The sequence below is a fragment of the Pelophylax lessonae genome (genome assembly GCF_965119305.1).
Source record: "Pelophylax lessonae genome assembly, chromosome: 8".
Lineage (NCBI taxonomy): Eukaryota > Metazoa > Chordata > Amphibia > Anura > Ranidae > Pelophylax > Pelophylax lessonae.
Genome location: NC_138775.1, coordinates 266,093,950 through 266,109,043, shown reverse-complemented (window position 1 = coordinate 266,109,043; position 15,094 = coordinate 266,093,950). Strand labels below are relative to the sequence as shown.

Here is a 15,094-nt window from a genome sequence, read left to right as displayed (position 1 = left end):
TGACATTTTGTTGCAGGGAATGCCCAAAATCTGACTTTGTAGACTTCTTGGAAATCAGTAAGCCAATCACACAAGCAGCGAATAACATTTTTGGGGTGGGGGGGGGGGGGGGGGGTTATACACCACCTGTGTACAGAATGCCTCCAGGTTGCCATATTGCATTGTACAGAAAATGACAGCACTGAAGGTTGAAAGGAAAAGGTGTTTTTTAATAACATTAAATTACAATATGACTTCTGTTGCAATTTGTATACACTATATTATAATATTTTATTTGCTATTTTTTTTTTCAAGAATGTTGAATTACCCTTTAATCTACAGTAGCTTGACTGGTGACACAAGGACACAGTGCTTATATTTGATATCTATTGTGCCATTTCCTTTGCTTCTACTCTAACTAGAACACTTCAAATTCACAGTTAATACATTTTCTATATTCTCTTTTTGGATTCTTCATATATTATATGCCAAGGACAAAATTTCTCTCTTAATATTTCTTGTGTAAGATACAGAATTGTATGCTGTATTTTACAGAAAACTGCAGACATAGCAAGCTGGGAAAATATACTATATTTCAGTTCTAATAACTGTCCCGTATGTTTCTGTAAATATATATTTTTGCAACTCAATGATGTTTCTTTAAAATCTTTGTCTTGTGGAGCCCTCTAAAATGTTCACTTCTTAACAACTTGATGGTCTTTCTGTGGTTATAACAGTGCCTGCACGTATGGGAAGAATCTGGATCTTATAAAATTCCTTCTTGATCAAAATGTCTTGAACATCAATCACCAGGGTAGAGATGGCCATACAGGTAAGACAAGCTCTGCTCCAAGGAGCATTAGGGAAGAATTGCAGGAGAGTGAATAAACTGCATCAAGCCACAGGGACCAGTTAGACCAGGGATGTCCAACCTTTTGATCTTCTTGGGCCACAATAGAAGAAGAGGAATTGTCTTGGGCCATACATAAAATACACTAACAATAGGGCTGGGTTCACATACATGCGGGTCAGGTTTCGGTGCAGATTCCAGTGCCGTTTCCATTCAGCAGTTCAGGTGTGAATTTTACACTGAAATGGCACTTGAACCAGACTATAAAACACACAGGACCCATTTTGAATTTGCACCGCAACCGGCCCACATATTTGTGAACCGGCCCTATTGAAAGCCAGTCTGATTCACATGTTATGCAAACTGGATGTGGTTCTAAATGTATCCAATTCGTATATATGTGCACAGAGCCTAAGGAGAGGCTGATGAGCAGAAAAAGTCGTGAAAATCACAGGTGAACGATCACTGATATAGATAATGTACCTATCTGAATAATAAAACATCTTTTTTTTTATATATTTTTTTTTTTATTATAAAAGTAAAACAAGGCAACATACAACAAATGCAATATTTGATGCTGTTTTTGATAAACTAACGCATCAATATATGGTTGGATGGATGTAGCAGCAATGCTCATTTATTTCTTAAGGTGCTCATCAGTGTATATAGAGTCTTCAAGTTCTCTATAATTCCACCTAATTCGATCAGTCTCACCAGAGATCCTCTTGCTGAGACTAGCTGGATCCATTCCTTGTGTTTCAGTTTTTCCTGACCTATATAAAAAGAAGCTCGTAGCGCAATATTGCATAAGGTACTGCTTTTTATTAAAATAACAATTATACACTCACACTATAAACATCTTTAAAACAGGGTAAAGACTCGGCTGATTGCCTCCTCACCACCTTCAGGGTCACCGAGACACTGGAAATGGCGTCACTGGCCCCTACCGACGTCTTGCTTCACTTCTAACGTGACTTCCACAGGGATAGCGGCCAGTTCACTCAATGGTGGCTGGTGGTGGTTATTTGTTCAACAGTAGAGGATCACATTGGCACAATTATTAGTAGAGGAGAGGTGTCTGTGCATAGAGCCTCTTCATTTATTGCTGGATCACAACAAATTCCTTTTCTCCTTTTTTGGACATTGTTTTGATTTTTTCCTTTGGATTTTTTCACTGGATGTGGACATTTTATGTTTATATATGATAGGTGGACTATTTATTTAATTACCATTTTTCTTTATTATATGGTATGGTATTGGCAGGTTTAGATACACATTACATAAGTTTTGAATAAACGCACCATTTACGCATAATTTATCATTTACAAATCTAGGTGCTGCAAAAAACTGATGACATGAATAAGGTGTGATTGGGAAGAGTGGGAGATTTTTCTTTGGGAAGATACAAGTTAAAAAACTTTTTTTGAAAATGCATTTTTACCAAAAATTCTCCCAAAAAAAAATCAATATTCTTAAGCAAGTTTATGATTTTGTGTTGGGACGTATTTATAGCCATATTGGGCCTCATGTTGGACAACCCTAAGTTAGACTATGGGGAAGATTTACTAAAACTGGTGCACACAGAATCTGGTTCAGCTGCGCAAAGTAACCTATCAGCTTCCAGGTTTTATTTTTAAAGCTTAAAGTTATTGTAAAGTCTAGTTTTTTGTTTTTTTTTGGTTAAAAATAACAAATATGTTATACTTACCTGCTCTGTGTAGTGGTTTTTGCACGCTTTGGCACTCCTGTCTCCTCCCTTCTGTTGAGTGCCCCCACAGCAAGCAGCTTGCTATCGGGGGACCTGATCCGAGCCACAGCTCCCTGTGTCCATTCAGACATGATACTGCAACTCGCCCCGCCCACTCTCTCTCCTCATTGGCTCACTGTTTTTCATTGACAGCAGCGGGAGCCAATGGCACTGCACTGCTGTCTCAGCTAATGAGGAGGGAGAATCTCTGGCAGCCGAGACACTCCTGCAACATCGCTGGATAGAGATGGGGCTCAGTTAAGTATGAGGGGGGTTCTTGCACACAGAAGGTTTTTTTTTTTTTATCTCAATGCATAGAATGCATTACGATAAAAAAAACCTTCTGCCTTTACATGCGTGTGCCTTCATCAGGCTCTGAACGCGCGCTTCTCCTGCCTTCTCAGCTGCCGGATGTGACGTCACCCGCGCCTCTGCACAGACCTGGGCGCCGTGAAGCAGCTATCCCGACTGATAGATGCTGACAGCCATCAGCCTACTCCTCTCAACAGCATCCATCCGTTACCAGAGACTCTGCAGATGACCCATTTCATTCACCATGCTGGCATACCATTTACCTTTTGTGAGAGCAAAATTTCTTTTAACCCCCATTTAAACTTTGTATGCTACACTCAGTAGGCGCTTCTTTCTTGTTTCTTCTTACCATGTAGAGCCTCTCCTTGCTCTAGCCGGCAGCCACTGAGTACAGCCTTGTTCACTTGGACTACTCCCATTGTTGAGATTTGGAAACTATCCAGGATTCCTCCACTACCCACTTTATCCTCAACAGTTGTCCAATCATACATTGCATATATATTGCAGTTCTGTCCACACTAGCAGAGCGCCGTAATATTGTTGTTGTTTTCACTGGCCAGATCACCAGATGAAAATTGAAGAAAGAAACCTTAAAGTAGAACTATAGGCAAAACATTTTTTGTCGTTTGGGATAGACCAAGAGATGGTTAAAACCCCTGTCAGATTTTTCACATCTAAGAATTGGCAAAAATAAATGTTTGCTTTTAGGTTTAATACTTGTTTTCACCTTCTATTCATGATTTGCTCTCTCTCTGTGCTATGGATGCTCCACTGCTCTTTGCTGCCTGAGTACATGTACTCTAGCGATGGTTGCATAGCAATTTTCAGCACTTGTTCCCTACAGGTGACAACAGTGGACTATAGCAGTGTAAAGTGTGTTGAAATGGCCACTTATAGCTTCCACTGAAACCCATATGACACTGTGACAAAACTATTGGGAGCATCATCATCACCCTCAGGGCCGACCCTACCATGGGTCCCTGGGGGTCCATTGGACCCAGGCGGCACTCTGATAGGGGCGGCAAATCAGTGGCGGACTGGAAGAGAAGCACTGCGGTATGTGGAGCGGAGGAGAGAGAAGCACGGGCGGTATGTGGAGCGGAGGAGAGGCATCGGAATGTGGGAGCTGCAAGGTTCGGGGAACTTCGGGCTTCTCAGCTGCGGCCGAAGCTGCAGGTTTCTTCTTTCTCCCGGCCGCCCATCACCTGTAGCACAGAGCCAACAGCGTTTTGGAGCACTTCCTTTGCCTCTGTGATAGGTAGTGGGCGGGGAAAGAAGTCCTCTAACGGCCGCTGCCGCTCCATCCTCCCAATTGTTACTGTGCGGGCAGCAGGTGACAGCCCTGACTTCAGCTCGTACGGATCCGGCGGGGGGGGGGCAGGAGCAGGAAGTGTCTGTGAGCGGGCTGGAGCGGCGTGAGCCGCGAGAGGCGATATCGGAGGTAACCCTGGAGGGACAGAGTACACATAGGAATGTCTGTAAAGAGCTCAGATCCCACAAAGTGACATGGGTAATATATAAGAATCCCCCTGTACAAAAGGTCTCGATCAAGGAGTGAAAGACCAATATGCTTTAAAACAGGATAGAATAGGCAGAAACCTGGGCCTATTTAGTTCTGAGAAAGGAATGCTGATCCATACCCAGCTGCAGGAAGGAGAGGTTGAATTTTCGCAGAGAAGCTCTTAGAGTAGAAGTCTTGGGACTCAAACCAAGTGACAGGTCCGGCCCTACCTTGGGTCCCGGTGGGACCATGGGACCCAGACGGCACTTTGAGAGGGGCCACCTCTTCTCATTTTCGGCCATTGCTAAAAAAAAAAAAAAAGCGCCACCGCTTGGTAAAGCGCGTAAATGTTCGGCTATTTCCAGGAATTGCCGAACATGTACGGACTTTACCAAGCGGCGGCGGCACATGCGCAGTGTGCATGTCAGGCCGGCTGCGAACCTTTTTTTTTTGGCGCCGGGTGGCGCAATTTTTAAATCCTAAGGCGCCCTTTAGGAATAGGTAAGTGAGACTGCTTCACAGCCACACTACCTGCCATTATGCGGGGCTGCAGGCATACTACAGAAGATGCAGGGCTGCAGGCATGGTACATGCCCACAGCATTGCATCTCCTGTAGTATGCCCGCAGCCCCCCATTCTCCTGTACCATGCCCGCAGACCCGCATTCTCCTCTACCATGCCCCCAGCACTGCATTCTCTTGCACCATGCCCGCAGCCCAGCATTCTCCTGTCACATGCCCACAGCCCTGCCTTTTCATGCACCATGCCCGCACCCCTGCCTTTTCATGCACCATGCCCGCACCCTGCATTCTCCTGTACCATGCCCACAGCCCCGCATTCTCCTGCACCATGCCCGCAGCCCCGCATTCTCCTGTACCATGCCTGCAGCCCCGCATTCTCCTGTACCATGCCCACAGCCCTGTTTTCTCCTGTACCATGCCTACAGCCCTGCATTCTTCTGTATTATGCCCGCAGCACTGCATTCTCCTGTACCATGCCCACAGCCATGTTTTCTCCTGTACCATGCCTACAGCCCTGCATTCTCCTGTACCATGCCCGCAGCCCTGCATTCTCCTGTATCATGCCCACAGCCCTGTTTTCTCCTGTACCATGCCTACAGCCCTGCATTCTTCTGTATTATGCCAGCAGCACTGCATTCTCCTGTACCATACCCGCAGCCCTGCAGGGCACTGTGGCACTATAGACAGTAGAAAGCATGGTGCGCTCATCTGCCCAGTGTCTACTGCTCTGTCCTGCTCCTGCTGTCACTTTGTACACACTCACACTCCTCTGACTGCTTTCATAGTCCTATAGAATGTGGGGGCCTCTTGGAGGGCCCAGGCAGCACAATGTCTTGGGCCAGCCCTGATCACCCTATCATCATCACCCTATATGACCTTAATGGCCAGATCAGTGTGTAACTGTAATGAAAGGCTATTAGCGCCGCTACAAGCTGGAAGCTTCAGGATCTCCCCGCTGGTAACACGGGAACAGGCGTCTGAGTGCACCAATCCAGAAGTAGGTTTGCCACCTCATCCCTTTAAGTCCGAACACATATTATTACACAGGTTCTGGGGCCAATTTAATGTAGTTAAGGCACCAAGAGAGCTTAAGGCCCCTTTCACACATACGGTCCGTTTGTCTGTTTTTCATCCATCCGTTGACGGATGAAAAACGGACATCAATGCATCTCTATGTAAAAACGGATGACATCGGATGATCATCCGTTAACATCCATTTTCATCCGCTTCCTTCAATGTCGGATGGAACGGATGGATGCCATACTTTTCATCCGTCAAAAAAACGGATCAGACGAAAAATGGATGTAAACGGACCAATGGTCAATTTTTCATCCGTTTTTGCATTGGTAGTGGATGTAAAAAAAAAAAAAAAAAAATGGATGAGAAACGGATGAAAAACGGATGAAAAATGGATGGAAAACTGATACATTTTGACATGACTGAACTGATGAACTGAACAGACCGTATGTGTGAAAGGGGCCTTATTACCACTATAATCAGCCACAGCACCTGTGTAATAAATATGTTTTCGGTTTTAGAGGGATGAGGTGGCAACCCTATCCAGAAGTGTAGGTACCTGAGAAAAAGACGCTGCTCAAACCAACCTGATGTACTGTAGTGACGGCATATGGCCTCATCTGGCGCTGCTCCAGTCAGACCCCCCTGACGTGTTTCGCCCGCCAACCGTGGCTTGGTCACAGAGGCAGGCCCTCATGACCAAGCCCCAGTGGGTGGTGAGAAACACATCAGGGGACGTGACCAGAGCAGCGCCAGATGAGGCCATGCACCGTCACTACAGTATACCGGGTCAGTTTTTTAGCAGCGTCTTTTCCTCGGTTTACCTACACTTCTGGATTGGTACATTCAGATGCCTACTCCCGTGTTCTGAATTCCTGGCAGGGAGATCCTGAAGTCTCCAGCTTGGAGTGGTGCTACAAGCCTTTCATTAAAATAACACACTGTGATCTGTCCATTAAGGGCATATAGGGTGATGATGATGCTCCCAATAGTGTTGTCACCCTGTCACATGGGCTCCGGTGGAGGCTACAAGGTGGCCACTTCAACACACTTTACATTGCTATAGTCCACTGTTGGGTGGAGAGAATCACATCGGGGGACGTGGCCAGAGCAGCGCCAGATGAGGCCATGAGCTGTCACTACAGTATATCAGGTTGGTTTAAGTGGCGTCTTTTCCTCGGTTTACCTACACTTCTGGATTGGTGCACTCAGATACCTGCTCCAGCTTGGAGCGGTGCTACAAGCCTATCATCAAAATAACACACTGTGATCTGACCATTAAGGGCATATAGGGTGATCATGATGCTCCCAATAGTGTTGTCACCCTGTCACAGGGGTTCCAGGGGAGGCTACAAGGTGCCCATTTCAACACACTTTACATTGCTATAGTCCACTGTTGTCACTTGTAGGGAACAAGTCCTTCCCAGTGAGTAAGCCCTGGTAGGCACAGTGAAAGGCATTGGGGGCGTGGACTGGCAGGGGTCCAGGCTAAGACTGTCATTCACGAGCCGCACAGCAGGCTTTGGCTTAATGTGCTCCTGGGACACCAGGATCACTCTCTACCATGTCCTGAAAAATGTTATGCAGGCATCATTAGAGTACATGTACACAGGAAGCACCAGCGCCAGCTGAGGCATTACACTGTCACTAAATCGGGTCGGTTTGAGCAACGTCTTTTCCTCGGTTTACCTACACTTCTGGATTGGTGCACTCAGATGCCTACTCCTGTGTTCTGAGTTCCTGGCAGTGAGATCCTGAATTCTCCAGCTTGGAGCGGTGCTATAAGCCTTTCATTAAAATAACACACTGTGATCGAACCTTTAAGGACATATAGGGTGATGATGATGCTCCCAATAATGTTGTCACCCTGTCACATGGGTTTCCATTGGAGGCTACAAGGTGGCCATTTCAACACACTTTACATTGCTATAGTCCACTGTTGTCACCTGTAAGGAACAAGTCCTTCCCCATTAGTAAGCTCCGGTAGGCGGAGTAAAACGCATTGGGGGCATGGCCTCGTGGGGGTCCAGGCTAAGACTGTCATTCACTATCACACTGCAGGCTTTAGCTTGATGTGCAGCTCCTGGGACACCTATCACTCTCTACCAAGTCCTGAAAAATGCTATGCAGGCATCACTAGAGTACATGTACACAGGAAGCACCAGCGCCAGCTGAGACGTTACACCGTCACTATATCGGGTCGGTTTGAGCGGCGTCTTTTCCTCAGTTTATTTTAATGAAAGACACAAATTTAAAAATACTCAGCATGATAATATGAGATTTTAGTGATTGGATTTACATCTGCTTTAATTTTCTTGCCAACATACTGTATTTATTATGAAGTGGTAGCTTTGATGCTTTATCCTTTCAAGGCCACATGATAAAACCTGATATTCCCCTTTAACACAATAATAAAAGAGACTTTATAATAATAAAGTTGATCCTTTTTTAATTTGTGTCTTGTCCCGCCCAAATTAATTAATTTAGATTACGGAAAGTTTATTGTCTTGGAAATGATCTAGCAGCCTGTCCTTTACACACTCCCAGAGCTTACACAATTATTCTTCCCTCTCTTTCTTACATATTCATTTTTGTTGGGAGGTTATCATTCTTCCCGGCTGGCAGAATAACGACCAGCTTGTTGGCTGTAATAAAATCAAATCATCTTGTCCTTTCAGCACATGGTAATTTTCTGTATAACGTATTTCCTCGGAAAGGCTATCACTCCTGGCGGTGTGAACGCTGGGCGCAGTCTTATTATATTCAGCTGCTTGTGGCCAGGGGGCAATCAGGGTAGAGTGGGCCATGCTACATTGGCATCATGTCTCCGATAGCAGAGGTGTATGAAGAAGAATGCAAAGAAAGCATTAAAGTATATAGAAACCTAATCACTAAATTCTCAAATACTGTATGTTTTAAAGCCCAACTTTGGGCAAATAGAAAGCTGTGTCCACACTGCAAAGGGTTATTGTTCATTGCTCTAGGGGTACAACAAAGGGAGATATACTTACCCGATCCTCTGCACCTTCCTGCAGTTAGACCGTTTTTCTCAGCTTCTGCACCCCCACACTCCACCAGTCTAGGGTCCTGACATCATCAAGACCAGAGCAGAGCCAATAGCCCCGCTCTGGATGTGAGGTGACCAATGTACATTCCACCAGCAGATTGTGGGGAAGTGAAGGATCATGTAAGTAACACTATTTCTCCTCTACCATAGACAAAACAAGCTACTAATCCTTGCAGCGTGGGCGTAGCCCCAGTGCAAGTCATACATTTTTTATCTGCCCGGAGTTGGGCTTTAACATGTAATTTCAAAAAGACGCTTTCAATTGTTTTAAATCTGCAGCTTTCATTTAAAAATACCTGGTGATCCTATCGCGAAGGTCCTTCTTCAGGCACTTCCTGTTATGGGTTGACAACTGTTTTCTGTTTGTGCTCCTGTGTTGTCACGCTCTCACCGCACAACTGATTGACTCCCTGCTTTTCCCTCCTTCACTCTAAGCTCTGCTGTATAAGGATAGCAAGGAGCTGATTACCAAGTCAAATTCTTACATTGCTTCCATTTAAAGTGGTTGTAAACCGCTGCACGTTTTTTTTTTCCTTACCTGCAAGGCAAAGGCATAATGTGCTAGTATGCATCACATACTAGCACATTATGTGAAACTTAGCTGAAAACAAAGCAATCCTGCAATGCCAAGTCCTCGCTGGAGACAGCTTTCATCTTCACCCGTCTTGCTTCTGGGTTTGCAGACTCTGGCTCTGTGACTGGGCGGGGCCGCTATGACGTCACTCCAGTGCATGCACATGGGCACAGGGCTGTGAAGGAAAAGCACGGGTGGCCGTTCCTTTAGAGTGCATGGGCCAGTGATGTCACTGGCTGCATGCACAGTCATGCACTGTTTGGGAGATATTTACACTACCTTTAGTTAAGCCTTATTATAGCCTTACCTATAGGTAAAATTTAAAGATGGAAGTGGCTCTAAAGGCTTAGGTTGGGATCAAACTAGCTGCAGCCGCAGCCCACAGCAGGGGGGCCGGTGCGTGTCCGTTCACCATTTGAGGTGCGAATCAGGTCCTTATTTTTGGCTGAATTCGCACCTGAAATGGACCAGAAGACGCACAGGATTATTTTCCAGTGTGGACCGCGGCCGCCCTGAAGCTGTGTGACTCTCCTGTCATGCGAATTGGAAGCGGCGAAACCCGCATCCAGTTTGCATCAGTGTGAACCCAGCCTCAAGATTTTTTACCTACATGCATTCTATGCATGAAGGTAAAAAACCTCTGTGCAGGACCACCCCCCCCCCAGCCCCCCTAATACGTTCCTGAGCCCCATCTCGATCAAGCGATGTGCATGAGTACCTCTGCTTCCTGGGGACTCTGCCTTCTCATTGGCTAAGAGAGTGGAAGCCATTGACCCCCGCTGCTGTCAATCACAGCAACTGAGTCAATCAGGAGAGAGGGGGTGGGGCCAAGCCATGGCTCTGTGTGTGAATGGACACACAGAGCCACAGCTTGGAAGTGAGCTTGCTTGGGTGCGCCCATTGCAAGCTTCCAGGAGCGCCGGCGAAGGACCCAAAAAGGGGGGGAATCAGGGCTGCCCTGTGCAAAACCACTGCACAAAGCAGGTAAGTACAACATGTTTGTTATTTAAAAAAAAAAAGAGACTTTAATATCACTTTCAAGCATTCTCTGCATTAGGGTGTAAAACCCCCTACTGTAAGCACCCCTAAATATTTACCTGAGCCTGATCACGTTCCAAAGCTGTGCCTGGTAGCTGTTCTCTTTCTCCCTCCTCACTGGACTCAGCCATTGGCTCATGCTGCTGTCAATAAAACCCAATGACGAAGGAGCAGGGGGAGGGGCCAAACTGCCCTGTATGTGTGCCAATGGACACAAACAGCACGGCTCAGGATCAAGCCTGCATGTGTGCCACCAAAGGAAGCAGCTTCCTATGGTGGCATACGGAGAGGAGGAGTCCAGAGCGCTGGCAGGGGATTCGAGATGAGGAGGACTGGGGCTGCACAGAGCAGGTAAGTATAACATGTTTTGTATTTAAACAACAAAAAATGAACTTTACAATCGCTTTAAACAGATGCATTTAATTATATGATGAGAACAGAGCTACATTAATGTGTGTCTCCTATACTTTATCTGTTCTAATTGTATCTGTTGACAGCCTATTCATGACCCATTAATGGCATCCCAGTCTTAGTCCGTAGAGTTCAATATTGAGTTGGCCCACCCTTTGCAGCTATAAAAGCTTTAACTCTTCTGGGAAGGCTGTCCACAAGGTTTAGGAGTGTCTATGGGAACCTTTGACCATTCTTCCAGAAGCACATTTGTAAGGTCAGACACTGATTTTGGACAAGAAAGCCTGGCTCCCAGTCTCCGATTTATATCATCCCAAAGGTGTTCTGTCGGGTTGAGTTCAGGACTCTGTGCAGGCCAGTCAAGTTCCTTCACCCCAAACTCATTCATCCATGTCTTTATAGACCTTGCTTTGTGCAATGGTCCAAATCATTCGGTGGAGGGGGGATTATGATGTGGGGTTGTTTTTCAGGGGTTGGGCTTGGGCCCTTAAATACAGTGAAGAGAACCCTTAAGGCGTCAGCATACCAAGACATTTTGGACAATTTCATGCTCCCAACTTTGTGGAAACAGTTTGGGGTTGGCCTCTTCCTGTTCCAACATGACTGCGCACCAGTGCACAAAGCAAGGCCCATAAAGACATGGATTGGAGAGCCTGGGATGAAGGAACTTGACTGGCCTGCACTGTACTGACCTCAGCCCGATAGAACAACTTTGGTATGAATTAGAGCAGCGACTGCAAGCCAGGCCTTCTTGTCTACATCAGTGCCTGACCTCACAAATGCACTTCTGGAAGAATGGTCAAACATTCCCATAGACACACTCCTAAACCTTGTGGACAGCCTTCCCAGAAGAGTTGAAGCTGTTATAGCTGCAAAGGGTGGGCAAACTCAATATTGAACCCTACAGACTAAGACTGGGTTGCCATTAAAGTTAATGTGCATGTAAAGGCAGAAGTCCCAATACTTTTAGAAATATAATGTACAGTATGTCCCTGGCTGTTTTGCTGAGCATGGTGCAAATCAGTGGGAGGAAACCCTGTTCAGATGCTTTGCAATGTGTTCAACAAGACCTTGCAGACAATATTAAAATTCTCCTCTAATGGCATTCCTATAGTTCTGGAGCCTTCCGTCTGTTCTCATTGCAGGATTACACTGCGCTTGCTACCATGGGCACATACGCCTGGTACAGTTCTTATTGGACAACGGAGCTGACATGAATCTCGTTGCCTGTGATACCAGCAGATCCAGTGGAGAAAAGGATGAGCAAACTTGTCTGATGTGGGCTTATGAGAAAGGTATGGTATATGGTGTTTTTTTAGTGATTGTTCAGCAACCAAACAGTAAGCGTTACTGTGGGGTCTACTTATAAAAAAAAAAAAAGTGCTGTGCACATGTCTCCGCACAGCCGTCGCAAATAATCCTTGTAATGTGCGTAAAATGTGTCTTTCCTAAATTCTTCATCTCCATCTAGGGGCCATAATATAGTATTTTTCAGAAATACCGCAATCAGGAAAATACCACATTATGGCTACTAAAAGGTGCAAACAATCAAAGAAAATACACATATTAAACACATTGCAGGGGTTGTTCACATTGTGAATGCTGTGGCATTAAAATTTATGTCAAGCCAAAAAACACTCGGTTTTGATAGAGTGGGAAAAGATTAGAACCCCTGTCAAGTTTTCACAGCTATCTTGGGCTGCATTAGAGTGATAAAAGCTTTTGGCTTGATATACATTTAAAACATTGTTTTGGAGACCGCGCTTGGCTGACTGCATTGGTCACTGGTCCTGGGTTGGTATTCCTCTGGGCAAAAAGGAAGAAATGGCCTCTGGTGGATATTGCCCGGTGATGGATGGTGGTGATGGGCCCTCTCAGGGATTGGCCTGCTGCCTTTTCTGTGCGACCTTAAGGTCGTTTCAGCTTGTACACTTAGAAAAAAGGAAAGGAGCGCCCGATGTCTAAAGAAATGTGATTTCCGAAATATGGTTTATGGACGTTTATTAAAAGTTAGCAACATACATCAAGCCAATGCGTTTCGTGGGAATAGACTTCCCCTTCTTCAGGACCGTTGCTGTGTACTATTTGGTGGGAACAATTCCTATAAGTGTTTATGTTGGATCAAGGTTTCTGAATGGCAGGACGCCGGCTTTAGTTTTATAGGCAGACATTCACTCTCCTTTTGCATATTCTCCCTTCAACACATTTGGAAAATATACTGTACAAATAATTTTTTTTTTTATAGCAAGCGCCTTTCCCATGGTACTCACTTCCTTACTTCTCGCCTAAGGGAGGATGAATTTTGCTGGTTACCACCCACCCACAGCCTTTTTTGATACGTCACACATCCCAGGAGGCTTTGGGTCTCCTCCAATCTACACATCGTGTGCATGCACAGTGGAGAGTCAGCTGTGACTGATCAGGAAATCACAGTTGGCTCCTGAATCCAGGATAGTGGGACAGGCCTGGAGATGGCTGTGAAGATTTTAGATTGTACAAAGACAATGCTGGACTCCATGGGCTGATATTATCAGTTTTGAAAATGTCAGGAGCTATAGTGCTTGTAGCTTCTGACTAAAATTTTTTTGAAGACCCCTGCTAAAATTTCTCTTTAATTTTGTACAAGGAAAAACTGGTCTGAGGGTCATTTTCCATTCGGGCCAGTACATATAATACAGGTGCATCCCATAAAATTATAATATCATCAAAAAGTTAATTTATTTCAGTTCTTCAATTCAAAAAGTGAAACTCGTTTATTATATAGATGAGTTACAGACAGAGTGATATATTACAAGCATTACTTTGTTCTAATTTTGAAGATTAAGGCTTACACTTAGTAAAAACCTGTAAGAGACGCTCAGTTGGATCCAAACAGATGTTTGTGCGCATGCCCAGGCACACAGGAAGGAATGTGCAAATGCGCATGCGCCAATGCGCGAACGTGCGAATGTGCGTACGCAACGTGCGCACGCAATTGGCGCCAAACGGCCTATTTATACGGAGCGGTGACAGGAGCACATTGCTGAGTGGTCTTTCAGCTTGTGTTCCTGTTTACCTGTGCCCTGACCTGCTTCTGGATTTCCTGTTATACCGACCCGGCTTGCCCTTGACTCTCCTTGGATTCCTGCCTGCCTACCTGTGACCTCAGCTTGTGTTTGACCCTGCCTTTGCCTTATGCTTTTTTACCTTGCTGCCAGACTGTGTACCGACTTCGGCTTGTATCCTGACTCCGCTCCTGTATCCCGTTCCTGTACCCGTGCTGTCCGGCTGTTGACAACTCCTTGACTTGTGTTCCGGCTTCGCTCCTGCCTTCTCATCCAGCATCACCGAGTTCCAGTTCCAGGTGTCCATCCGGTGATCCACAGCCATCAGTCTTCTGCCAAGACATCACCTGCTATACCGGCCCTCGTGCCACTCTGTGTCCTACACCGCCTGACATCTCTATCAGGGGTGTTGAACAGGAGGTGAAAGAGAAGCCCTATCTACAGCTTGGTCTCCACCAGGTATGTGATAAAACCCAAAATTCTGAATCTCAGAAAATTAAGATAATACATAAGACCAATAAAAAAAAATAAAAAAATAAAAGATTTTTAATACAGAAATGTTGGCTTACTGAAAAGTATGTCCATGTACAGTATATTATACTCTCAAAACTTGGTCAGGGCTCCATGAAAGGTAAACCCGATTTCTGCCACCAAAAGGCCAGTGCAGATTCGTGCTCATGCTCGTGCACATTGCACATGTGCTAATATTTATAAGTGAAAGACTAACATCACTTCTGCAGTGCCAGTTCATCGTGCACATGCACAAATTTGTACGCAATCGTGAACACGTGCACGCACACGTGTACATACCAATTAGCACTTGGCACCCAGTAGCCTAATTAAACTGCTCTATTACTGTGAGCAGTTGCTGAATGGTCTTCAGCTCGTTCCTGTGTTCCCAAGACCTGTTGTTCCCGCTTACCTTGCCTTTGGATCTTGCTTCTGCTCGTGCTCTAGCTCTGTTACCTACTACTCCGACCTTGGCTTGTTTACTGGATCTGATATGTTTGCTGACTTTGTATCGCATTGCCCG

The 15,094-nt window shown here is 45.5% G+C and overlaps 1 protein-coding gene across 1 annotated transcript in view; it reads left to right on the top strand.

The window, feature by feature from the left end:
- Window positions 1-15,094, top strand: part of LOC309561428 (serine/threonine-protein kinase TNNI3K) — a 466,208-nt gene that overhangs the window by 99,066 nt on the left and 352,048 nt on the right. The window contains exons 10-11 of the mRNA XM_082265332.1: window positions 717-811; window positions 12,163-12,312. Coding sequence (XP_082121458.1) covers window positions 717-811; window positions 12,163-12,312 — 245 coding nt within the window. The remainder of the gene's footprint in view (window positions 1-716; window positions 812-12,162; window positions 12,313-15,094) is intronic.